The sequence below is a fragment of the Lichenostomus cassidix genome, chromosome 7, assembly GCF_008360975.1.
Source record: "Lichenostomus cassidix isolate B80296 chromosome 7, HeHo_3.0, whole genome shotgun sequence".
NCBI lineage: Eukaryota > Metazoa > Chordata > Aves > Passeriformes > Meliphagidae > Lichenostomus > Lichenostomus cassidix.
The window spans coordinates 21,143,303-21,170,964 of record NC_139488.1 but is presented as its reverse complement, the minus strand read 5'-3'; the positions used below and the strand labels follow the sequence as shown (position 1 = coordinate 21,170,964).

The 27,662-nt window shown below is 37.9% G+C and overlaps 2 protein-coding genes across 12 annotated transcripts in view; one reads left to right on the top strand and one right to left on the bottom strand.

Moving 5' to 3' along the window:
• Positions 1 to 17,431, top strand: part of SLC4A10 (solute carrier family 4 member 10) — a 158,125-nt gene extending 140,694 nt beyond the window's left edge. For 4 of the 9 annotated variants that reach the window (XM_085066634.1, XM_085066633.1, XM_085066632.1 and 1 more), the window contains 5 exons: positions 2,315 to 2,488; positions 3,104 to 3,226; positions 6,557 to 6,624; positions 8,289 to 8,405; positions 12,879 to 17,431. In XM_085066634.1, the coding sequence (XP_084922760.1) occupies positions 2,315 to 2,488; positions 3,104 to 3,226; positions 6,557 to 6,624; positions 8,289 to 8,405; positions 12,879 to 12,945 (549 nt within the window). In that variant the 3' untranslated portion in view covers positions 12,946 to 17,431. The other 5 variants (XM_085066639.1, XM_085066637.1, XR_014853494.1 and 2 more) reach the window with 4 other exon arrangements.
• The window catches only part of DPP4 (dipeptidyl peptidase 4), a 76,350-nt gene that overhangs the window by 18,856 nt on the left and 29,832 nt on the right, over positions 1 to 27,662 (bottom strand). For 2 of the 3 annotated variants that reach the window (XM_085066642.1, XM_085066643.1), the window contains exons 22-25: positions 26,201 to 26,300; positions 24,585 to 24,649; positions 19,476 to 19,548; positions 19,159 to 19,232 (exon numbers count right to left, since the gene is read on the bottom strand). In XM_085066642.1, the coding sequence (XP_084922768.1) occupies positions 19,159 to 19,232; positions 19,476 to 19,548; positions 24,585 to 24,649; positions 26,201 to 26,300 (312 nt within the window). Of the gene's footprint in view, positions 1 to 17,143; positions 18,322 to 19,158; positions 19,233 to 19,475; positions 19,549 to 24,584; positions 24,650 to 26,200; positions 26,301 to 27,662 lie in introns of those variants that run through there. The other variant, XM_085066641.1, reaches the window with a different exon arrangement.

The window sequence follows — 27,662 nt, the reverse complement described above, 5'->3', positions numbered from 1 at the left end:
GATTTATGATGTGTGTTATTGAAGATGCTTTCTATAAAAAATATAGCTGTTCTTATTGTATTATTGTATTATCTTTCATGTATGATCTTAAAGGAATATTGCCAACCTTAAAATTTTGAAAGTGACTCACTTAAAAAGGAAAATGGGTTCTCTCTAAATAGAGTGTTCCCTTTAGGTAACGTGCTCCATTTTTTTTCTCTAGTTTTTTGGATGCTGATTTTTCTATTCTCTCTTGTTATCAAGAGAATTTTGTCTGAACCTAAAAGCTGAGTAATGACCATGAGGAGCTCTTCCCTGTCTGCTGCCTCCCCATTCACTTGCTTGCATGCTGCCTTTTCAGCTTCCATGCTGGGGCCTTTGCAGGACTACACTTGATCTTGAACTTTGCCTTTAGGGCTAACTTGCCCTAAAACTACCATAAGTGACATTTTGAAGGTCTTTCCTGTGCAAATAAACACTCCAGGCAGGGAGGGGGAGCTGTTGCAAGCCACAGCACTTCAGGGATGAAGGGTCAAGTCTAGTGGAAGGGCAGCATTCCTGCAGTGGCCTTAAGTAGGAGTCGCTGGCAGAAACCAGGCATTCCAGCATTCAGGTTGGGGTTGGTAATGGGATCCTGTGCACTCTCTCCTGGCTGAGTGCAGCATTCAATGGCACAGTGTCAAATCCTTTGGGCCAGGAGGCATCAACACACCTTCCCAGACAGTTGAGAAAGAGCAATCACATGATGAAGACACAGGTATACTGTGCAAAAGGTCAAATACAAACGGAAAAGAAAATTTCTGATTCCTTTTTTCTTCATATTTGATTGCAAGTTACCTCCATTTATAGGCAAAGCTGGGAACTCTATTTTTTCTGACTGGTGGTCTCTATTCAGAGACTCTTTGATAACTTTGCCTATCTCTTATCTTTTGGGTTGATATTCTAAGAAATGTAGTTTGGCTGCCTAGCTCTTTTCCTTTGGGTTGATATTCTCAGAAGTGTAGTTTGGCTTTTACTGAGGTTTAAATAATTTCAATTTAATATGGTTCAGCTGTTTCTCAGAACAGGGGTATGAGAAAGTACACTATTCAGGAGTGTTTTTAAGGCATGCTAAAATCTGGCTATCTTTACTTGGAAAAGTGATAGCATCCCCCTCCTTATCTCCCTCCCCCATACTGGGACAAGGAATTGAGATTTGATAAGATGGCTTTTGTGGGAGGATGTGGTTTTTGCTGTTTCTGTGAAAAAGAAATCTGTTCAAATCTGGCCACATTATAAGCCTTTTAAAAAAATGCAGTTTGCGCATGCTCAATAGAAATTTCCAAAACTTGACATTGCTGAAGGCTGTGTGAATATAGAATGGTTCCTCCATGCAGGAAGAAATGGTGTATCACCATCACCACTGTGCCATGACACAAGTGTCTTGGGTCAGAATGAAGCCAAATAGGCCTGAAAAATAGGAATCTCTCATGTGCATTCCCAGTTGCATGGCAGTCAGCTTTCTGGCATTACTTTTTTTTTTTGTTTGTTTGGTTTTTTTTTGTCTTTTCTGTTTCTGGTTTTGTGAATAAAGTGAAATACAGAGAAGAAAACAGCCGGGGATAGAGTGTCTGGTGAAGTAAAAGAAAATAAGTTGTTCATTCACAGGAAATAAAAGACTGAAGAGGTCCCTCTGTGAGCAGGGAGGCACCTCTGCAGGAGAGGTCCCTCCTTTTTATGTGCTAAAGGAGGCAGAGTTCAGTTGTTGAAAAACGAGTTTAGGATGTGTTAGGAAAGCAGTGTGATAGTGCATTTGCCCAACAGGACCAACCAGCTTCCATTCAGTTGGACTCACAATTGATTCACAACTGCTTTGCAGTCTGGCTTTGCTAATGTTAAGAGTTCATGATTAGCAGTATTATTTTACAGTAACCACCATCTTTGTGTGTAACAAACAATGCACTATGAACAGGATATTTCCTGTTATTTGGCTGTAGAGAATGTAATGCAGCAGAATTCAATTGTCTCAGCACATCTGCAGCACAACCTATGGAGACACATGCGTATTAACTTGGAAAGGAACTAAAGTATGACTAACCAAGTAATTTAACTTTGCTCAAGTAATATGATTCTCATTACCCTGGTGGCTTCTGCCACTGTTGCACTAGTATAGATTAAAGGCTCATGATTGTAACTGAGGTAGTGTCTTCTGTGCTGCTCAAATTATGCAGTTTTGCCTTTAGAATAACAAGCCAGATTCTTTGGATGTTCAGCATCTCTTAAGCAGTGTGTGAATGCCAGAATAGATGATCCTACACCTCATTTTGATCCAAACTTTTAAAATTTTCTCTTTCAGCTTTTTGACAGGATAAAGTTATTCTGGATGCCTGCAAAGCATCAGCCAGATTTTATTTATCTAAGGCATGTTCCTCTTAGAAAGGTCCACCTCTTCACTATAATTCAGCTGAGTTGTCTTGTGCTTCTCTGGATTATAAAGGTTTCAAGAGCTGCCATTGTCTTTCCTATGATGGTATGAATTTTTTTTATTTCTGCTAAAAATACCTTTTCACTTGTGGATAATTTTATTGAAGAAAAAAAAATTGGGGCAGGTAATTATAACATTGGTTTGATTCCACGTTCAAGGACAATTCATAATGTATAAGTAAGGAAAAATATGACATTTAACCTCTATTTTGAGTCCTGTGTGTGGATATCCCAACTTATATTCTCTTAGGGAAAATTCTTCTCTTAAAGAAAAATACTAAAATTTATTTGATATTTTTTATTTAAGGAATAGTACTCAATCTGTTTACAGAATGAACATTCACTTATTGAGGAAGACTGTTCATTGCATTGTGGAGCTTTACAGTTCTGTGTCTTAGAAATAAAGGTGTTCTACTGCTTGAGTGATTTCTCTCTGATTATTTAACTAATGGAAAATAAAAGATATTAACTGGCCTCAGTGATTGTTAAATGCTTCAAGACATACTTCATTTTAACAAAGGAATAGCAGCTATTGCCTTATTCAAATTAAAGGATAAAATTCTAGCTGCAAACTGGTAATTTTTGAAAGTATTCCTCTATGAGCACATTTATCTGTTTTACTTGCTTAATTTCCCAATTATTTGAATTAATATCTTTGCAGGTCCTAGCTTTGGTATTTGTCCGAAAACTCATGGATTTCTTTTTTACCAAGCGGGAGCTCAGTTGGTTAGATGATTTGATGCCTGAGAGCAAGAAAAAGAAACTGGAAGATGCTGAGAAAGAGGTGGGTCATGGTTTCAGGTTTTTTCTTGTGTAGCAACTTATCAATTTCTCCTTCAGGCATTTAGAGAAAATTCTGTAAGAAAGGCACATTCCATGCACCAGGCAGACTTGTTAACAGTATCTAAGTGTAACATTGTCATATTTTGCAAAAGTGCTTTTAAGGTTACAAATCTGACAGGCTTAGGTGGGGATGCAGATTCTTCGGCTGCCATACTGTCATGTAAAATATTATCCACAGTGCTCCTGGGATTGCTTCTGAGCCCCACTCTGACGGTGTGCAGAGGTGAGCCCGTGCCTACAGGAAAGCCCTCCGATGCCTGGGGCACTTGGATGCTGTGCTGGGATGGTTCTTGTCCCTGGGGGATTTGCTGAGGAGTGCAGGATTTCAGGCCTGTGGCATGTCCCAGCTGCCTCTGAGCACACCCAGGGCATGGCATCATCCTGCGCCCTTTCTGCTCAGCACTGTCATAGCCCTGTGCAGGATCCCAGTTACTCTGGGCTGGCGTTATCCTCCTGCTACTGCAGAAACAATTTACTTTGGCTTTGTAATGAAAAGTCAGTGACACTGCTAACCCTGTTAACAAAGTCCTCCTACTCTGACTTACATCCTGTGGCATTACCACCCAGTTGGCTGTTTCACATCTGGATCTTCATCTTATTTCAAAGAATATGCTTTTCAGATAATATTTTATCAACTTGATATAGGACAGATTCTTACATATTTCCACTCAGAATGTTCTATATTTTGACAGTGAAATGCTGATCTTTTGACTGTAGTTTTCTAACCAACTTTGCATCTCTTTTATAGTATTTTTATCTAGCTGTTGCTTCATGAATTGCTTGTTTTAGTAGCATATAAAAGTGTGGGGATGTAAAGTAACTTTATGAGTAAGGGACACACATGTCCTTTGTCCCTGGTATCAGCCACCTGATCAATGTCATCTTTTAGGAAACTTCAGTATTGGGCCCAAATAATGAGGGACAAGTCGCAGTGGTGAGACACTAACTGCAAGGGCAGTAGAATATGTTGGTGCTGGGGTGTTTAAAATGGGATTCACATGTCCTGCATCAGCACTTTGGAATTGTATCATAGTGTGAGGCTGTGGCAGCAGTGGGAGGTGAATCTGCTGATGGTGCTGTGCAGTCCTGGCAGTCAGTGGGGACAGTTGTGCTCATGGCCTCTGAGGGGCTCTTTGACCTCTCCAGAAGCCCACCACCCACAAGGCATAAACTTTTGGTGGTGCAAGGGTACTGCAAAAGTTGGCCAATGTGAATGAATAAATCAGCCATTTATCCTTAGGGATGCCCTGAGACGTGCTCCAAGACCAGCGAAATGTGTGTGTTAAGCATTCCCATTAGAAGCTTTATTTGCAGAAATAGGACGTGAGCTAGTAATTTGAAAGTGTAACTATACAAACTAGATTTCTCTGCCTTTAGGATTGATTCTTCTATGACCTTTGACAACTCCCTGCCTCATCTGTAACCTGGAGAACTCTTAACTTTGATTTCCTTGATACATTCAACATACTGTCATGGAATATGTTTTGGGGGAAAGATTTTACCTATGTGATAAACATCATGATGATTATTTACTATTTAGTATGTGCCTGTAAAACTACCAGGCTGAAATTAAAATATGTGAGTCATTGTTTTCTCCCTTGAATCAAAGCAGCCTAGAGAGTTGTTTCATCACGGTGTCTGTTGTCATCACAATTCAGAGTAACCAGAAGTAACCAAGGTAGCTTGCTTCTTGTGGGTCTGGTTACTAGAAAGAATTCCTTGTTATCCTTATGTTTTCGTTATATGTCACTTTCCTTCCCTTGCTTGATAGGATGGCATCAGAAAACAAAACTGGGAAAATCTACTGGTGTTACTTTATTTCATTCACTGTCTATTTTGAGAGGTTATTTTTACATATTTTGGCATTTCTAAATATTTAGAGCTATTATTAAAACTGTTCAACTGTCAAAAACTTATGAAGCTGTGAAGCCTGGAAATGACAAAATTAACTAGTAATAAAAAACTTCTGACATGTAGCCTAAGGAATTAATTGGAGAGTTGCTATCACACAGCTTTTAAAAATAGAAGTATTCTACCCACAAGAATATTCAGAAATATAGTTGACAGGATCTGAAACTTACTTGATTGGATCCTAATTTCATCACTTAGGTTGTTTTTATATTTTTAGGCCATGTTTTTCCAGGGCTTTGTACATTTATAGTGGATATGATACGTGCCTTCTCCTCACAGACCTCCTTTGGGAGCCACTTTGATGTTAATCAATTAAGTCTTTCTGAGACAAGAATGAACAAAGGACTTTCCCATTTGAAGAAAAAAATATCATGCCTTTGAAATAGTTGTAATAATAAAGCATAGAAGAAACAAATTTCTGAGCAGAGAGAACTTAAATTCTAGTATTTTGGAAAATTGTACTGGCTCTTGCAGCTAATACCAACAATCAGTGTGTGAGATGCATGTGGGGCTTTGATGATCTGCCAGAAAGGGATAAACCTTCTTTTTGGGAGAGCCAACTCATGCTTTCAGACAGGCACTGGTGAAAACTGTTACAAAGCTATCTAATAAAGGGAAGAAGGCTGTGGAGGTCTCCCGTGTCTATTGGGCTCAAATATACACTGCAACAATTCAAGCAGGATTTGATCGTTACATTCCTGCATCTTAACCTCCTAGCTGTGGTTATGCTGACCTAATGGGTGTCAACATTGAGAATCCTCCTGTGGAGGACTTGTTTTCTTGCAGGCAGGACACGGTGTTTGAGAGGTGTTGTATTCTTCTCCCCTCCCACTAAGGAGGGGAGAAGAATGCAACCATAAATTTTCTAATTTTGTAATTATTTTACATAAATATTTTTGGTAGATTTATCTCCTAATTCACTTCAAGTGAAAACTAATTTTGGGTGTCTTGTTTCACTACCTTTCACTGAAATAAAACTTTATCAGTATTAAAACTGTGTGTGCAAACTTAAATAATCTTTCCTAATTTTTGCACGTAAACTTCAATGCATATATCCTGTTATCAGTGTTACTGAAAATTCACCAGACAATTCTTGTCTCAGTGTTAGAGTTTTCCTCTTTGTTGTTACAAAACAACACTCTATTTGGCATTGGAAAATAGCATTAAGTGAAGACACATCTTTTTAAATAGAAGGTTTTAAATGTGAACAATTTAAATTTAAAAGAGTTGCAAATTATCTTACTTTAAGAACTTCAAATAAATACTTAATATTAAAGAAAATGGAATGGTGATTACAGTACATAAATTGCACTTTTCACAAATGTATATCCTGTCTCATGTCTAAATTCCTTCGTTCTAGGAAGAGCAAAGTATGTTAGCAATGGAAGAGGAAGGGACTGTTCAGTTACCACTAGAAGGACATTACAGGTAAAATATACCTTTCCTCTTTTAGGTGAGTTGCAATTACATAAAAAAAACATGCCACAATATTTTTTCTTAATGCTTACTGAATGTCAGGAGGATCTTTGTCTGGTACAGATAGGTGAATTGAACCCTACACTGCAGCATTTAACAAAGTCAGCCCTTTCCTAGAATTTCCACATGATCTCACAGTCCCTAGGAAAAGACAGACTAATTGGAAGTTTTCCACTGGGCAGAAGTGCAGGATCAGACTGTTCACAATGAACTTTGGTTTCTGACATTCACAGTGCAAAAGGAAGATGCAGAGCAGATCAAACCCTTCACCCTGATGCAAGCAGGGGTCCAGGAAAGGTTTTGAACACACTGCAGGAAAACTAGGTTCTTACAGTATTGCATTCTAAAACATTGTAATTAAGATCTTGTGATGTAAGATAATGACTGAATCAAGAGCTGTCCAGGGTAGATAAGGCATAATACAGGGTTAACACAACTCAAAAAGCATGAACGTCGATGTTACAGATAGTAATGAAACATGTTGCCAGCCCAGATAGAATGGATATAGTTTACAGTTTTCAGAAAGAAATTCCTAATAAAAGATTTGAAATTTCTTATGACAGTAACATCTGCATTCATGTGAGTTCATAGGAACCCTATTTCAGAGTAGCCTCCTCTCTAAAATATTTTAACATGACATTACCCTAATGTCTCCTAATGCAAATCAGTTCTGTGTCTCTGAAAAGCCCCAGCATGTTTCTTTTGGCGCATAACACTACTAATGGTCTGGTTTTTTTTCTTGTTTTGTCCATACGTTTTTGTTCTACTGCTAATTTACATTAGCAATATGTAGCTTAATTTACCTTGCAGTGTGATCTCTATCAATCTCTATCGTGTGTTGATGCTGTTAGAGATGCTGTTAGAGTTGCCTGGATAATGCCTGACTCTCTGGACTGTCAGGGCTACAGTCCTAGAGCGAAAAACAAGACTCAAGATATTGGCTGTTAAAGAGGTTCCCTAAAACACACAACAGCAAATGTACCAAGGGCTTTCTGTAACCATGATGTCAGGAATAATATACAGGCAATCTCTTAAAACATTTAAGACTTTATTATTCTTAAGTGTATAAATACATGCTTGGAGGAGTGCAGGTAAAGCATAGAGCATAATGGCTACGAAGTGCTACTTAAGGCTATTGATCAGTTTGTTTCATTTGGGCATTTTTATTAGATCTCTTACATACTTTATTTTGTAAAGGCTTTTTCTTGCTTTTAAAATTGTTTTAAAAGCAGGTGGAGTTTCAGAGCATAAGTAGGACCTTTTGGGATTCATGTTTAATCCAACTGTGCCATTATTATGCTGTGAGATCTTGGGAAATATTTAATTTCACTCTTCATTTTTCTTTTGTTTATTAGTTGGGAATGACACAATATATTTTATTGATGTTACTGTGATTAATTCTGTTGGAGGAAGAAAATACTAAAAAAGTGCTAAGATGTTCTAAGAGAGTATTGAAGTAATTGTTCAGAACTTCCAAAGTTTAACCTAATTTCTTACCTTACATTGCACTTAATTATTGTCATCACTATCAGTTTTCAAGGACTTTTATTGAGTTAGTAAGTAAGAAGACTGATTGCTGATTGTTTTATTGTGTATTTACTTTTATTCTTGTGTAGAGATGACCCATCCGTGATAAACATTTCTGATGAAATGGCAAAAACTGCTGTGTGGAAGACATTGTTGATATCCGCAGATAATGCAAAAGATAAGGAGTCAAGCTTTCCTTCCAAAAGGTCTTAATTTTTTTTTACTTCGTTATTCTTTATATATTGGTGTCGAACCGGTGTTAGAATATTTTGTTAGGGATTAGAAAGATTTCTAGCATTTTGCAGTTTTATTTCTTATGTCCAGTCGTAATATTCTGAGCTCAAAACACAAATTCACTATTTATTTAAAAACAAAAATCACAAGTATTTGCATGGTACTTAGTTATGCTCCAGTGGAAAATGAAGCTGAGCATGCCTGATGCTTGTGTAATGAACCACCAGCCTCCACCTGAATTTTGCACAACAGCTGTTGTGTTTGTTCTGCTTGCTTTTGTTCTTTCCTCTTGAAAAAGAAGTGATCATCACTGTCCTGGAAATAGCTGTATGAAGAACCCAGTACTCTGAATGCAATCTAAGAATATTTGGAGTGAAAATAATTTCATGATTGCATCATTTCTTTACATTTTTCTGCCTACTTCACTTGTACTCAAAACAGTTAAATAATTTTAAATTTTGGTCCAGTAAAATGAAGCCGCAATATTTTATCTGTGCTACAGATTTACTACAGAAATTTTAAAAAAATAATAAATCCAAACAGTGTGATTTTTTTAAAGAGAATTTTTTCCTATGCTTCCATAAATTTAAAATTTAACTATTTTCTATTTAATTGTTTTGTATCACAATTCTGTCATAAGCTCCCCTTCCTAATCACTCTAGAAGCTGATTCCCCAAAGGTAAGACCCTGTCCCCAACCTTTTCCTTGATTGTGTCTCCAATTCAAAATGGTGTCACCTTGGAACCCAAATGAGTTGATTTTATGTAGTTTTTGGGGAGACAGAATGTAAAGAAATTTCAAAAAGGAATGTAAAATGTCTTCAATAAAGTCCCAAATATTAAAATTTGAAATTTACTCTGTATTAAAAATAGAAACTATAGTGTATTTAAATGTCAAACTGAATTTATTCATAGTCATCTTTTTTAAAATACAGTTATATTCTGCCCATTTCTAAATGTACTTTTCCAAAATTCCATGTTTGAAACAGCTGGTCATTGTTTCAAGGTGAACAGATGCAGTAAGAGAACATTTGTAGTGATAAATGCTTTTTAATTTTGTCACCCCAAAATGGCATGCTGCCTTTCAGTGTTGTTCCTTTCCCTGTACAGCATAAACAAGACTGAGCAGTTCATCACCAGAGAACCTGCATTTGACACCCATGGAGCAGCCCACTAACTTGATCCTTTTGATGATATTTCACTGACAGTCAAAATAGTGTAGTTTTTGTTTGCCTTCCGCCCTACGCATGGGCTGAAAAGGATCCTGCCACTGAAATCAGTGTGGTGCACAGGAGAAGGATGTACTGGAGGGTCTTCTTACATTAAGTGCCTCTGCTGTCCAGGCTGTGACAGCCTGGAGAAAGAGAAAAACCTGATGTGGTGCATTCACAGCCCCTGGGCTGTGAGTTGTAATTTTCCTGGTTGATGTTGCTTTCTTTGATGGTATGATAGATTATGTAAACATGACCCTCTGAACAAAGAGCATCCACACAGATTGTGGCTCAGATAAGAGATTTGGCCTTTCCACTTCTGTAAAATAGAAACTAATTTTCTAAAGATCTCATTTTCAATCTGTTCTTGCATCTTTGCTCATAAAAACAAAGACTCAGGAGAAAAGATTTTTCTGGTTTTAGATACGAGTGTCTTGTTGCAGAGAAACAGCCTTAAAGACTCTGAAATCCTGCATTTTCATGTGCTCTAGCTTGTCTTAGATTCCGGGACAGGAGATTCCTCTTAGGATTCTTAGATTCCTTTAACCCCTAAAGGATTTCTGATAAACAAAACCATAGACAACTTTAATCATCAGTTGTATTAGAGACGGAACTACAGAAACATTGTAAACCATAATGCATGTATCATTACATGGGGGTATAATTCAATCCTAGGTAATTACTGAGGAAAAAAAATCTTGAAATGGTAACCATTGTAAGGATAATTTTTGCAAATTATCAAGATCAGCAGTATTACATTACACAATTCCCTCAGTGAAGGGCATCTTATCACATAAGGGAAAAAAATCTCACTTTGAAATAAATTTTACTGATGCCTGCTGAAGTTCAACTACCTAATGTTTAGTACTCCCTTTCTGCTGTTAGGTCTGCTTTCTTATATCCCAAGGTATTATTAAATGGGGTAATTAAATTATGATAGTGTGCTATGATTTTATGTAATGCCTTTTAGGCAAGGCGTTGGCCATTAACAACAGAGGGCGATTTCTGGAATACATAAAATCTGGAAGTTCTTCATAGTAATTAAATGCTGAGTTGACTTGGCCAATTATAAAATAAGATCATCTACAAAGAGAGATTTTAGACAGGAAGGGTTTATACAAATGACTTCCCAGCCTGATGCATGGGCTTGGCCCCCATTCTGTGAGGTAGCACAGTGTGAGAATTCTTACATCCCAGGCTCCTGAATGTTTTCAAGTGTCTGAAGATGGGGCTTAGAAGAGATTCAATCAAGTTGCTTAGCCATAGAGGCACCTGAACTCAGCCATTTTCCAACCATAATTTTTCATTATTAAAATTCCTAGGGACCTAAAGGTCTGCCTTTGAGCCTTTCTTGGTAGAACTGAACACCCAAGCACCTATCTGAAACACAGCCCCCTTTGCTACATGTAAATAAACATTCCTCTGTCTTTTCTTGTAATATTAAAGCCCTTCAGAGAGCAATTTCAAAGCAGGTGCAGAAGATCTGACCATGTTTAAGAGGCAGACTTAGCTGGTCTTTCCAAGTATTGCAGAAAGTCACTTTGTAGATGGTATGAGTGAGTTCCCTTTTCTACCTGAAGATACAAAAATCCCACATCCCAGACCTTCCTGCTGAGGCTTGTTAGACTACTCCCTTGGTAAGGAGGAAGAGAGCTCCAACTCCTTTACAGATCCACCAGTGACGTATTTTACTGGAAAAAGACTGGACTTGTCCTTTTTTTTTCAAATTTCTCAAGGCATTAAAGCCCACATCTGCAGGAGCTGCTCAGAGATGTGAATCCTAAATAGAAGGAAGACTTTCCTGGTATCACAGAGGCACCTAAAACGTGGAAATGTTATAGACTGTAAGGCACACAACACCTCAGTGTTTGCTTTTACTAAGCACAGGTAACTCACTGCCTGCTGTACTGCTGCACTTTCAATTCATCCCCCTCCGGAATTTGTTTGCATACCCTTTGTGTGCAGGAAGTGTAACATACCCAATTCTATCACTGTGCTACAGAAGGTGACAGATTTGGCAGTTGAAGTGGCAGAAGTTGGTATTCTTTAGCTATTTCCATTAACACCTCTGGAAGCTGCCATAGGCATAGAAGTAAGCTTTGGCTGAACTGAATTGTATCCTTAAAGCAATTTTTATGTGAAGAAAAATGTCAAATGATTGTAGAACTGTGCATGAATCGCCTTAAGAATTTGAGAATTTATCTTGCTTTCTTTAAGCCTTGTGTAACTCAGCCTATTTCTCATTCATTCTAGTTAAGGAATTATTCCCATGAAACCTGGTAGGTTATGTGCTTGCTACAGGTTTGTTCTCAGAACCATCTAGTTTTTTTTTTTTAGATACCCTGCCACTCTTTGTTGAAGGCTTGATTTGCCTGTGTTGTGGAAGCCTCTCTGCATTTTCATACTGTGATTGAGACTCATTGGAAGAACTTGACTTTTTATTTATTTACGCTGTTGTAAATTAGGACCCTCACACACAAAAAAAAAAAAAAAAATCATCTGCTTTGCACGTATATTGCTTTCTGTAGCCAAATCAACATTGTTTTAACTGGGAAAAATAGCTGAATCCAAACTGGAACTCTAGTTCAGAGTTCTGAATGATATGGCTTTTGTCTGATCTTTCAGGCTTTTTAAAAAAATAATTTAGAAGTTATTTCCTTATAACATATACATGAGGAAGTACGTATTAAACTCCAGGTGGGGAATATTGTCTCTCCCCATCCTCCCTAGCCTTCTACCCTCCCCAATCAAGACTGAGAGCCAAGTATTATTTGGATGTTGGCTTGCACTACTCTAGTTCAGAAACATTCCTTCTAAATGTACAGTGAGCAAGAGAATACATTCTAAAGACGAGAAATACTTTTTGTGACCTTGTTTGTTCCATTTAAGAATGTCCTGGTATTGTCTGAGAACTGTACCATTACCATTATTTAGTAAATTACCAGTTGTATTTGCCAATAAATAAAAAAAGAAGTGGCTATCTTTGCTTGCATGCTGGCTGACTTGTCTCTGTACCTCTTAAGTTCTTTACCTACCTTGTCACTAAAATGCTGGCTGATGTCGTCTGCACCATTCAGCACAGAAATTTTCACTTGCTTTCCCAGTTTGTGCCATGAAGCATGAATAATAAAATATCTGTGCACTGTTGGTTTTCAGGTAGATAATTTATATATGTGTATATATACATGATAGTGCTACTGTAACTCTTTCTTTTGTCTCCCCTTTCATTTCCTAGTGCTGAAATCAGAAAAGAGAAGAAAGCTGACTCAGGGAAAGGTGTTGACCGGGAGACTTGTCTATGACTTGCTCTTCAAGTAATTTTTTTACAAATGAGTTGAAGGAGTGCCACAACCACTAAATATAAATGATTTACCTTGTAACTTTTGTCTTTCATCTCAAACTAGCACAGGTAATGTAGTGCAATACTTGTCTCATTCCACCTTGTCTACCTTGTCTAGTATCAATGTAAATGTCTGCAGTAGCCAATGCAAAAAATCTTTGTGTTCGTTGCTGATCTTGGCCATTTATCAGTATTCGTATCAGAAATGTAAGAACCAAATTTTCTTTCAAATTCAACTTTCCTGTTAATAGGTTTGTACTGTATTTTGCTACTTTTTCTGTGTGAGAATACTTAATAATCTTGATGCAAGATGAACTTGAAAACCCTTGTTCCAATTTTTTTTTAAAATCACCTAACTAGCAAATGGTTTCAGGAGACCCAAACTGACAAGCAAACAGTAAGAAGTTTATAAAATAACAACTCATCTGACCCTGTGAATAAACTAACAAGGATAATCCTTTCCTCCTTAATCTGTCCTTTTGAAGTCATGGATTACTTTTGCAATGCGAATTGCAGGGTCAGATTCTGTATTTGTGAAGTTTTGCTTGATTTAATACAGTGTATTTAATATTAAAATTTGTATGTAACTGGAACATAGTCCTCTCCCTCTATATATATATACATATATATGTATATTAAAAATATATTAAGACATTTTCTCACCTTAGCTGAAAAATGGCACCACATCCTTTGATGTGAAACATGGGTACATATTTCTTAAAATGCAATCTGTGATTATGGTATCTTATCTTGTATTGTATGAATTTTGCCATGGTAGGCCAAAAAATGCATTTTGTCATTAATCAATCCATTATTTTATAACAGGGAAAATTGTGTAGATACAAACTGTACCCCACATGCAGTTCTGTCACCTGCCCAGTGATTTTCCTCTATTGCCAAAAATTCAGCCACATGAAGGGCATATTTTTATTGTCTTCTCTCTACTAACAACTGTAAACCTCTTAGTTTCAGAGACTGTGTACAATACTTAAATGGGTATCTTGCTGTTGTTTTGTTACAGCTCTTCATTATTCCATAAAGTACATATTGATTAACAGATAAAAACAGCATTGCAAACTAAAATGCGGCTTTAAGGCTATTACATTTTTTGTAATGGATTTTGTTACTGCCTGATCCTTCAAGCTGTTCTTTTGTGTAAAGGACTGCGAGATTAGGTATTGAATGAATAGGGATGTGGAGCTGAAGTTTTATTGTGTCGTTTGGAACTCACTGATTTTTAAATTTTTTAAGATAAATTTTTAAATTAATAAAATGAAATCTAAATCTCAGTATTATGCTATAACTTTGAAACCTAAAAATAAGAACTGTAGTCTTAAAATCTTCATAAGAACTCATCCATAGGGCTCTAACATCCCCCAGCTTTCCAAAATATGCTAATTTTCTATACACCTCGAGAACAACTTTTCCCATCCAGCACATTTAAAGTATTCTAATGTTTTTGTGTATGTGAGTGTGTATGTTTTAATAATTTAGCCATAAATAATTGCATTTTGCTGCAAACTTTATAGGGTCACTGTTCCAAATTTACCTTAGCATTTTCAAAGCCCATTAAAAGCCATTTTTATGGAGAAAAAAATACAATGGACACAAAGAAAGATTTACATCTAATTCAATGTTTGTATATTTAAATTTAGGAAAAAAAATGCTGATGCATTAAGGTTAAATGCTTTGTTTCGTGTACTTGATGATAAATTGTAAGATTCCAATTGTTTTAAGGTTAGTATAGAAGCTCAGTACTGGTTTGTTCTGAAAGCAGCCTGATGGTGTTTTAACGTTGCTGACTTTGTTACAGATAATGTATACAATCAAAATGTATTAGCTTCACTTGACCAACTCTTAGAATATTAAGAAATCAGTGTACTCAATGGCATTCTGTACTTCTGTTCAGTATTTCAGAGTGATTTTATTTTAAAACACTCTGGTTTTGCGTGAATTTAAATGCTATTCCAATGTTAATCTTAACATTCTGAAATCACACACAATATAAAGCAGATGTAGTGCTATATTTACTTCTAATTTCATATTCCTGGTCAAAATTACTCAATTTCTTGGATGTAATTTATTACAAAAGTTTATGTGTACATGTGAATAGACTATTGTGTTTTTCACAATTAAGATATGTTATGTGAAAATAAATATTTATCCTAACTGATTTTCAATTTTATTTTTACCCTGCAAACCCCAGAACAGCAATACTGTATGGTATTTGAAATGTCTACCTGACTTGGATGTGCTTCACAAATCAGTGAGGGGTAGAGCTCAGCATGGCTCTCTTTGCAAGGGGAGTCTCACTGAATCATGCAGGGCTGGGAGTGTTGGCTCCCTGCATGGAGCTGATGGTGATGTGCTTGGTCTGAACCTTAACAGGAAGTGTGACATCGGGGAGAGCTCAGAGCTCACCTGTTCCGGAAGAGAAGGGGAATTAAGCTCCAATTTACTGCTCACATGCTTGGTCCCCTTTCCTCCTGAGAGAGAATATATGGACCAAGCAGAAGTACTTGGATGTTTTTAGTGATCAATAGGTAAGGTCATACAATTTAAAATTCCTCAGTGCTTCTGCTCTTCTTAGAACCCTAAAATTCTGCTACTGAAAATCTCAGGCCGTAAATCCCAGTACTGCATACATTGTTGACTCCATTGTACTAAATCCCTTTGAGCTTCTTCACCCATTTTTAAACCAAAGACTAGAAATCTCCCAGTCTCAGAATAACAGTGGCACCTCAGGCTTCAGCTGCTTCTGTTAGGATTTTACACTTCAGTGTATTGTACAACAAACAAGCATCCATTTCACATAGGAAAAAAATACAGAGAAAAAAGGTAATTGGTATATGTGTAACAACTAGCATGTGGCACTCCTTTAGGCACAACTGATTTCTGGCTTTGTACATTAATGAAATGAGCTGGAATTGTTCTGTGGCCTCAGCTTTAGTGATTTTACCTGTGCTCATGCAGTTCAAGCAACTTGTCAGTTCCCTGAGGCAGCTCTATTATCCTACTGCCTGCATTATTTTTGGAGCTGAGGGAGTTCTACCAGAATGAAAAATCAGACACTGAATTGATGTTAACTAGGACACTTAGTATAGCAATAAAACTTTCTTTTTTTTTTCAAAGTTGTATCATTGTCTATTAGCAGCATATCTTAGAAGTAGCTTTCCAGACAAAGATAATTAGCCTTGCATTTTGTTATGCCTCGCAGATAAGACATTTAAAAGGGGATTTTGTATTGAGAGTACAGATTTTCCCAGTGAGACGCTAGAATCATTAAGGTAGGTCACATGCAAAGAACTGCATCTTTACTTAATGGAAGACTTAGACCATATAATTTGTATTTTCACTTATTTTTTAAATGCTTCTTTGAGTATGCTAATTCTTGCAGTTTTTTAAAGAGTGCCTAGTGAAAGTAGATTTTTGGAATACAGAAACACTGTTTTTGTCTTTATGACAGTGTGAGTGATAACATTAAAATAAATCCCAACTCTTTACCCTTGCATACACAAGCCATCCCCAAGTCCATAATGATAATCTTTTTTTTTATAACCTGTCTGGATTGCTATGATCTACCTTATACTTATTTAGGTTTCTTTTCCTTGAAAAAGAAAGATGTGTTGATAAAACGTCTTGGGGACACCTGAGAGCCTGTAACCCTAGAGATCTTTGACAGTGATGCCAGTGTACATTAGAGCCACTACTGCCTTGAACCCAAGACAGTATTTCCAAAACCCAGCTCCAGTGTGTTTCAAAAAAACCCCAACAGAACAAAACAATACTACATCTTATTTTGTGAGTCAAGGAATTGTTACTTTGTGAAAACAAAACCTGATTTTCTATCCAAGGCTTTTTCATTTACGGACAAGTTGCATAAAGTGTCTTAACATTCTCCCCCATGCTTTATCTGTCTGCATGAGTACTTTTACATTCACACCTAATGTCACTAATAACCCACAATACAGACATAATCAGATGCTGGCATGTAATATCAAGAAACTAAGTGTTAGATAATCATGTCACACTCCATTACATGATACCATTACACAAAAGCAGAAGCTTCACTGTAAGTCATCCTCAAAATTAATGGGGATTAAAAAAAATCTTGCTTTTTTTTCTGAAGCAACGTTTACAATGATAGGGACTGAATCTCCTTTCATAAATTAATGTCTTTATTATTTCAAGCAGCACAGTCTTTAATACAAGTGGATTGCATTTTTTCTATGTGAAATTGAGAAAACTACTCTTATCCTCAGATGGAGAAGCCTACCTGGAGTGCTGAAAATAAAGCAGAGATTTATTGGTAGGCTGTAAGGAAAAGCAGTTTTGCCAAAGGGCATGTTCACATGAGAGTGACAGTCCAGCCCTTGCTTTAAGTGGCTGCTAGTTCGCATTGTAATGTTTTGTGTCAGAACAAGTTCCTATTCATTGGTACATAATCAACTTCTTCATTAAAAAAAAGGTGTCTTCTTGAGTTCCCAGAGGAGATTTTATAGTGCAGATTCCCAGAGTAGCAGCCTTTTTTACTATAAAATAGGCAAAAATCACAGTACTGTATGATAGCACACAAAGAAATCCAGTGCCATTGGTTTGATTAGGTATCATTCAAAATCTTTGGTGAAAGTTAGTTACTTGCTTTCCTTGCAAGAGTTCTACAACTGTAATACAAGAGATTGCAGAGAAAACACACTAACTATAGGAACTGCAGTATAAACAGTGTTTCATTCTGCACATAAAATATTAACATAAAAGTATTCCTGATACTGATTCTAAAATAGTAATTATCAAGCCTTACAGAATTTCTGCAAAAAAGTTCCTTCATTATTTTCACAGAAATTATCCCAGGGTTCATTTCATTTTTGATGGAAAAATTATTATATTTTTATTCTGCAACAAAACTCCATGTGACATTTTTATCATTCATTACCCTGATACACAAACTGGATTGTTTCTCTTTTAGACTGAAATATCAAAAGGTAACTACTCAATCAAGTACCAAGCTTCCTAGAAGTCTGCAATGTCATTCAGGTGATGTTAAGACCTGATTAGACACAATCAATAAAAATGCAATAGTTGCTTGGCAACAGGAATCATTATAAAGATTAGCATTTCATTGTGTACACCGGTATCCCAAGAGCTGACTCTTATCTCATCTTGATTTATACTGGCTCAGAGTACATTATTGAGGGAGTTTTCTGGAGAAGTACCATCACTAGCAAGCAAAATGCTGGTGCTAGGACAGTGAGAAACATTGCTTTATGAAGTGGCTCATATGGGTATAAATATGCTTATGTGCTTGACCGGAGATGGCATGGTCTTTGTCAGTGTACCACTGTGTGAAAGAGAAATACAGAGAATGTTAGTTGTAGCTACATCTAAATGATATAAATCAAACGTCATAGATGTAAAAACGCATGCAGCCAATTAAAATGATCCTAGATGAGGCTTTCAGCATGGAGGCAAAGACATGATGGGGTAGGAAGCTGCTATGACACTTTAGCCCTTTCTTTGCATGTGGGATATGCTATGTATTTACACTGAAGGTGTAAAAAGAACATGTGACTGGTCCACATGGAGGGTAGATCCAGCTGTTCAGTTACAAGGCGTCCCTGACCTCTCCCTCTGTATGTCCTTCCAGTTTGGCTGAAGGAACACCATCCACTTTGCCTCTTTCTATATGTCATCCTTTCCAGCACTGCTCCCCAAGGGCTGAGAGAATGTAGGAAAGGAAGAGCTTGCACCTTAGTGTGAGAGCTTCCATGTACAACGTAAGAAGGGGCAAATAACTGCTTGTCTTACAAGTTCAATAAACACCAGACATGACAGACAGGTTTTCTTAGATTTTAGCTGAAGTTAACTTTTCCTTTTATCCTGTAAGTACCTGTAAGATACTATTCATTGCACTTTGGGTAATAGTAGGGACTGGCCTTTTGAGAACATAAAAAATTTAACAAAATGAAAGATTAGGTAAAGAGGGTTGAAAATGAGATGGCATTGCTTTACAGTTTTTCTAGTGCAGAAATAAAATACATGCTTTATGTTCAAATTTCAGTTACTGGACATGAAATGCAACTATATGAACTTTCATTAAAGATGGCAATGAATTTATAGCCAACCACAGGGAGCTTACGCTATTATTCTCATTTGTATAATCATAAACAAAGCATACCATTGCCTGAAAATCCACTTCAGCATCGACAAGAGCTTTGGCTATCTGTGCTGCTTGCTGAAAGTGAACATTATCTGAAAAGTGGAAGAGGAAAAAGGTAAACAAAAATTGCTTCTGTAATACTCTGGGGGGAAATCAAAGCAACGAACACACTAAACTCCCCAGCACTGCTGACTGAAACACAGATGAGTTGCAGAAAGCAGTATTATTTTATTGACGTAAATGTAACAGCCTTGCCCCTTCATGCTTTTGTTTTGTCAGTAGTAGAATTGCGAACCTGTCTCTAATACTAAAATGTCTAATTAACTGCAACTCACCATCTGCTGTTCCATGAATAAGGAGATATTCAACTTCCTTGAATTTTTCAGCTCTGGCCATTACTGTTGAACTCTGAAATTAAAGGGAAATGAAAAAAAGAAAAAAGGTGCTATTTATTAGGAGATGACTTGCTACCAACTGACTTTGATTCCTGTTGACACTTCCTGGGGTCTTTCAGCTAAAACCAAGCACAGCTTACCCCACTCTGAACCACCATGGGGCATGGCCACACATCCAGGAGCAAGGTGCCCACGCTCAAACCATTCCACACCCATCTGCCATCGTTACCAAGGGCTATGGCTGCAAAGGAACAGGCAGTTCCAGAGGGGAAGAGTTCTGGAGTGAGGTTCACATTCCATGCATTGCTAACATGTTGGTAGCCTGCAGCACACCGCGTGCCATAGGTTTCCTATGTGACTGCAGACAAGTTAAAAAAAAATAAATGTTGTCATGGCAACAGTGCACCGTATGAGAGCAAGGAGAAGATCTTGCAGAGGCTGCACACCTTATCTTCCCCACTACAAGGTACAACAGCTCACCTGCACGTAAGGCACCAAAGCTAATAATGGCTCAGTCTCAAGTAAAATTGGGTAATAAGAAGTTTAAAACAATGCTTTCTCCAAATATGACAGAGAAATGCCTGACCAAAAAACACTAGACCAAATCTCTAAATAGAAGTCAAGCTACATTTTGGGAATGGAAACACAATACAGTGATGAAACGATGAAATAATCAGCAACTAAGATTAATCAAGAAATTTAAAACACAGTAACAACATGTTCCCCAGAACATTCTATTCCACCTGACTTGCTAAAGTGACTAAGGAATAAAGACAGTAAGGACTGGAGGTAAGATCTTTAATTTGGGCAAGGAAAGGGAACAGGATGGTGCTCTCCCATGAGCAGAAGACTAAAAGGGACAACAGGGACAAGACATTTTAGGCTTGATAAGACAACCAGTTACTCAGGCAAGAAAATAATTACTAAAAATTTGGAACAGAAGACTGCAGTGTTTTTTTCTTCCCCACCTTGTACTAAGGCTGTATCCTCGCACAGGCATTTGCATTTAGTACCCCAAAAAAGTCAAATACATTATTTTGCCAAGACATAGAAATGTTGTCATTTCCTTATGTCTCTTGTACACTGATGAATCTTTAAAGCAAGTACAAATATTAAATTCCTTTTTCATGGCAAAACAGTGTACCACAACCCTTCCATACACAAAATGAGTTTTTTGTATGTATGCAACCAAATCTAAAAAACCAGAGTTCAGCAGAGAGAGTTAAAAAAAGACAAAAAACCTCCAGTCTGTAACACTGCAGTTGCCCTCTTTTGGTAGTCAAATGCTGGAGAGCACCAGAAATCCCATCCAGTATACGGAAATCCACCAACAATGGAAGCATGACACTTTCCATTTAGATGATTTGGTATCATGGAGTAAGAACACTCAGCTGTGAGTGCCAAAATATGGAGAAAGCACTTTGATGCATTGAGAAGAACTGGTCAACCAGCTGACCAAAAGAACAAATCAGAAAGAAATGGCCCAGTGAGATTAAAGACAAAAAATCAACAAAAAAACCCCAAACCAACCAGTAATTTTCCACATGTGCAGAGGGAAACTTCATATATCACCTTGCTAAGCTTTGTTCCAGAAAACCAATGCTGTTTTAAGCAAAACTTCCATGACTGGAAGCCTGATTTAAGTTACACTTCTGAGAACTTGACAAAAATAGTTTTATAAAAAGGATGCCACTATTTCCCCCCATCAGGCATTAAATAAAATAAAGTTATTTGTAAAATACTTCAGAAAGAAGAAACATACGAGATACTTTCTCTGCTTTTTTGTTACTGGTGATAATTCACTTACTCTACTCATATTCAACATGAAGAGTCCCTTCCCTAAAACATGCTTTAAGGGCACGGTACCTGTGTCCTTAAAGAAGGCTGCATGATGGAGCAATCTCAAATTAAATACAGTTAGAAGACAAAGCAACAGCAACATCAGCTGAACAAACCTTTAGCGGACAGCAAAAAAATACTACTTTATTTACCACTTCAATTTCATAGTTATACTGCTGGGACAAAGGCTCTGAAAAGGTAACGTGCACAAGTACTGACAATTAGGCCCTGCTGAGTGTAACTGGCTTTTCTAAAGATCACACAGCAGTCAACATTTTATCAGCACTCCACAAACAAGTTAAGGTTTGGCTGAAACTGAAGGTCTCTCTCCCTTTAGCATATTCTCAGATAATAGAACAAATGTCAAATCAGTACAAGATGGCATATTTACAAAATTGTACCCTGTTTTGCATAACCTAATGATGCAGCAGTTCTTAAGGACTGAACATTTCAAATCTGCTAGAAAAAGATTGCCAAATCTATGACTGTTTCAAACACTTGCCAAAAGCATATCAAATTCAGAGTGAACTGCAAAATAATGTTCTCACAAGTTGAACAGTCTCTTCGGTATGCTTTACATGGCTACTGTGTCTGACCTCTAGAGTTCTTCCCTGATTCAGTCTCAAGGCTTTTGCATCAGGGATGTTTCTTCCAGGCCACCAGATTCTCTGCCATTCAGCCTAGGATTATATTGGGAGCACCACCCATGCTTGCTCCTCTTTCACAAAGCTCTAATTTTTAATAGTTTCAACTACTTTAGAAGACACTGAGCATACCCAATTATCCCATTTAGGAGTGAGTCCTCCCTCACACTTGACTCTTGACAAACAATATTTAACATCTCAGATTCTCTGACTTCAATTAATGTAAAACATAGTGTCACAGTAATACAAAGGTAGGATGTACCCCTCTTACCACAACTGGTTTCTTGAGTCTATATAGTCAGTCATTAATATGTATTCAGTCATTAAGAATACTCTACACCTTAGCAAGGTGCCTAGCAGTGCCCATTTTCTCTAAGCAGGGTGTACACCATCGCATTGCTTTTAAATCAGGGTGCATATTACAGAGTTTATGCAACTTTTCACTTTTCATGCCAGCTTTACAGCAATGCAGCAGGATAGAGAATACATGATGCAGCACACAAACCTGACATTACAGAGTTAGCAGTGCAAAAAATGCTTTAACAGCTTCAGTTACATGTACTAGCTTTCAGTACTATTTTGCATTTACCTCAAAAAACGTTCATTTCAGCAAACAGCTCAGCAGTGTCAAGGGGCCAGGAGGCTGGCTGTTGGGACTGGGACTTGGAACAAAGGGGCTGTAAGCCAGCAACATGCTGGGCTCAAGTCAGTAAGGGTGTTCAGCAATAACAAAATCCTACAACCCTTTCACTGAGGCTACATGAAAAACAAAGTCAGCTCTCGAGCTACCCCACCCTCCAGGTTAAAAGTAAAGTCCAGGTACTATATTATTTACAGCTTTTAACAACAAATGAGGACTTAAGTTGCATTTTCCTTTCTCTAGGAGCAGCAGTGAAGTGTGACAATCTGATCTAGGCAATTACTCCTCCTCCATCTAGCCACCATTCTCCCCAATTAGTCCTCTGAGTAACACATTTGAAACCTTTAGCTCTTTGGTACTGGCAGTTTCAACGTGGCCATTGCCAGCAATGGATACTATGCCAAGAAAATCTGACTCCTGGCTTGAAAGGATTAAACAGTCCTCTGTTGCCATCTGTGCTGTGAAGCTGGTGAGTGACTTTGTGCACCCAGAGCGTTAACGTTCGTTCTGCACAGCGACAGTAACTTGTATTTACACTGCTACCTCACAGACCTCCTACTGCTCCCCCTGCCTTAAAGAAACACATTAGGAAAAAGGCAGGCAGGCGGCTGCAGGCTGCTGGTCAGTGCCTGCTGGGCCCCAGCAGCTCACTGGTTAGAAGAGGAGACACAGTATCAGGTTGTCCAGCAGTCACTACCATTGTCCCCAGTCTTGACCAGAACATCTCATATAGCAGTTGACAACACTGGAATACTGTAAATGTATGCCAAACCACATGTTTCAGTCCATATATGTTTTGTCATACTTTTAAATCAGTGCTACAACCCCCATCCTTTTTTCTACCCATGACACTTTTTTAATGCACACAACTAGTGCTAAACTGTCTTCTACCCTGCTTTCCAACCCAAACACAGAGAATGCCCCAGCTCCTCCTCTAACATCAATGTTTGGTTCCAGCACCATCATGGCTGGACTCCTCTGTGAAACATTCCAATAACCAGGCCACAAAGTACCCCTCTGATCCCTCACAGCTCTCCAATAGCCACTGTATTTTCATCTTGGCCTGAAGTTTTAGCAAAACCTAACAGAAAATTTGGCTCCTCTGCCCTATGCCCAGCTACCTGTGACTTCAAAAAGCCACTGAGGCAACAAAAAGCATCTGGCACATGGAAGAGCAAGTCAAACAATTGATTAATCATGTGTAACAAGGACAAACAATCTCCATGAAATTTGCTTTCATGAGGACACATGGAAATTCCCTCACCTCTGTGCAAACATTGGTCATATTAGAACAAACTTTGGACACCCTGTGTTCATGGAGATTGGGCCAGCAATCCAGTCCTGATGCTGCTGGCTCTCAGTTGGTCTGCAGTTTGATATAATCACGGTACAGACTTGCCTACCTGTCAGTTATTCTAGTATTGAGGAGAATTTGCTTTCTCTGGAAAAACCTTCCAGATTCCTAAAGGACAGAAGTTCACATAATACCCATTTTTAAAAAACTATATTTCAGAAAGAATAAGAGTACATTTGTTTTGGTCAAAAATGTTTAAGTGAAAGCATAGTTTGCTCACGAACATATTAAATTTTAAAACAAATTAGCATTTGGTGATTAAAAGTTTTTACAGCTTGTTTTACAGTCTGCATAGTCAAATGGAACTGAATATAAAAAAAAAAAAACCAAACCCAAAACACCAACACACCAAACAAACAACAAAACCCACACCATCCACCAAGAAGGAGCTGCCTTTTGCAAATCTAAACATATGAAACTACAGCCTCCAACAGCACAATGCAACAATTCTAGCTGGAAAGAAGAAACAAACTTATTTCTCCCAACAGGGAAGGAACTGTTTATAGAACAATACAGCAGTTTAGAAATGAAACAACACCGAAAAAAATGAAATAAAGTGATTTCTTTCTTACATTATAGTTCTTCAGATTATCACTTGCTGTAGGAAGGCCCATGTAGCGCTCTGTGTATATTGAATCTGGAATTTAAAAAACCCCAAAATTAGAATCTGCTACTTAATTTTCAGTCTTTCTACCATCAATTTTACCCATCAATACAAGCAGTAACAATGCATACTGGAAACTAAACCAGGTTTTCCAAAATGAGGGGTGTAGGTAACCATCGTTATTCAGAATATTTAATCTTGTTGCCATGGACACCTGAATGCTGAATATTAATATAGTACTTTGTGTCAGTGTTTCCTTATTGTTATTCTTTCAGTAATCCTAAGAAAATTACTGAAAACGTTGCACTAAATAACTAGCATTTGAAAAGAACCTTAGATATTTTATCTAAATGTTTACTACCAAAAATGTATACAATGAAAATGTACTAATAGATTAGGATTCAGTTTGGCTGAAAAAAAAAATTGATTTTCCATGTATTTTTTGCCATGTTACCATTTGCAGATTTGCTGCTTTGTTTTAAGCCATACAAATTAAAGCTCTGCTGCCATATTCCAGTGTCCATTTGACTTCTCACCACAGTTGTTGCACTAGAGGTGTTTTTATGTGCAATATGTATGCCTCCACAATACTACATCTAACTAACCAGAAGTGGAACTTTAGGAATCTTGATCATTAAAAGAATATCTCCTGTCGTACTGCAATATTCATGTCTAAAATATTATAAAGACATTGCTATGTCCTCAACAGACTACTGCTAACACCTGGCAGTACGATCTGATCTGCTGAATTAGCTATTGTACAGCCTCTGTGCTAGTTGCAGAATGACAAATTATGCCTTATTTAGCAGAGGTTTGCCAGGGAAAGCTTTCCCTCGAATGTTTTTTGAAAAATAAACCCCAGAAAAATGTTAAAGTGTGTTCAGATTGCAGCAACACCTATTTATAACTTTATATAATTTTTTTAATCTAGGAGGAGGGCCCCTGTAACTGTATTTGTAGCCTCATGCAACTACTTCAAGCTTTATGCTTTATAGGCTTGAAGCATGTAGCGACTTGTCCACTTGATCAGGTTTTCCTCACATCAAGCCATTCTCAAGATGAATCAGATTTATAAAATCCAAAGTTTACATGCTAAAAAAAAACCCGACCAACCAACCAACCAACCAACCTACCAACCTAAGGCAATTCAAATCCTATTCTGTTACTCTGAGAGAGTAAATTACAATGCAAGTTCCATGTTAATCCTCACAGTTCATTCTTTTAAGTGAAGGTTCATTTTGAAGACGTAAAAATTTAATAGCGATGGATTTCTGACACACAATACTGGTTTCAAAGCAAACACAGACACATTACAACAATGCAACAAATATTACAATAATTTAGCCTTCATTAATGGTTCAAGAGATTACCTGAAGTTATGGACCTGACTTTTTAAAATGGGAAATAATATTTAGTGAATTGGTTTAATCTCAAAATGCAGTGGCCAAGAGTTCATAAAAGCAGACCAAGAGGCATTTCCATGGCATCTAGTAGATGATCAAAAGTTCTGCACTATGAATCCACACTCTGCAGCGTGTGGACTGGAAGACATATGGGGATCCTTGTAAGGAGGAAGCCACATACCATAATATTGCCAGCGTGACACAGGGGCGACCGCTATTCCACACTTGAACACGCCGCTTCCAGAGCCAAGCACCATGGAGGTCACATATCCCCCATAAGACTGAGAAGAAAACATTGCTGTTATTTTAGTCGGAAGGGAAAGGATGGGGCCCATCTGCTACACAGTTCATCAGACATTTATAGGCTCAGCGTTTTTCATATTAATGAACTCCATTCTGAATTTGGGTCAGATCTCAGCCAGCCTGCTCAGTCGGGAAAACAGGCATCAAACAGCGCATGGCAGCTGTGGCGCTGATGAATGGGAACTTGGTGGGGAACGAGGGCGCAAACGCTGCCGAACTGTGACTCAGCTGAGGATGACAGTGTTTGGTAGCACCATAGGCAGCAGCAAAAGACAGGAAACAAGACACTGCTGAACCGCTGTGTCCCTTCCTGTGCTGGGGGAGTGGGTGGAAGCAGAGCTCTGGGCCACAGTGTGCCTGATGAGTAGTTGCAACAGGGCATCCAAAAATTTACAGCTCCCTCGGAGCAGGCCCATGGTAGCTCGCTCCCTACCTCTCCCCAAAGCGTCAGGAGCAAGACTGTGACTGGGGAGTGAAGGATCTTCTGCTGAGTCTGTGGGAGGAACTGTGCAACAACACACTCCTCGCTACACACAGAAAATTTACTCACAGTCTAGCCTGATACACAGATGAGTAAATATCTGACATGCTTGAGCATCCAGGCAGCAAGATACCTCAACACTGTCACCAGCCGCCCAAATGACTGCCCTCACAAGAGTTTGAATGGGTTATTTAGGAAAATGTGCCCACCCACATTCAAAAACAAGAGCCATTTTTGGATCTCATTTCTGTCTTGAAACCAGATTACAGGCAAAGGGAATTGCATCGTAGTTCAAAGTCCTTAAATGTTTGCTCCAACTTCAATTCCTAGGTCCTCCCAATGAGATCAGCAAAGTAACACATGCACTTAGTAATTAAACCCCTGTATAAATGACTAACTGGCCACAGTAAAGATATTACTGCTGGATCTATGGCAAACAAAATCCATGTACATAGTGACAGGCTGACAACGAGAGACTGACAATCTGAAAACTCAAGAGATAAAGAAAATCTGTTTGCCCACAGGTTGCGTATCCAGGATGCATAATCCCAGCCTAGCTCCAAAGAAGAATGCTCTTCAACTTCATCCTGAGGCTTGCAAGGACTTAAGATGGGCATGCATGAAATCCTCAATTTCTGCAGAAAGAATTTTCCTTTCACTACAGTTAATACTACTACACATGACTTCATATCACAGAGATGTTTTACCCCCAGAAGAAAAGCTATTGAAGGCACCATCATCATCATTTTGCCATCAAGCAATTCATTCACTGGTGCCTGTCACCTGCAGGGCCCAAATTTCATTTAACAATTTAATTCAGCACTAGAATCACTAACTCTACATACATATTCAGCCTTGC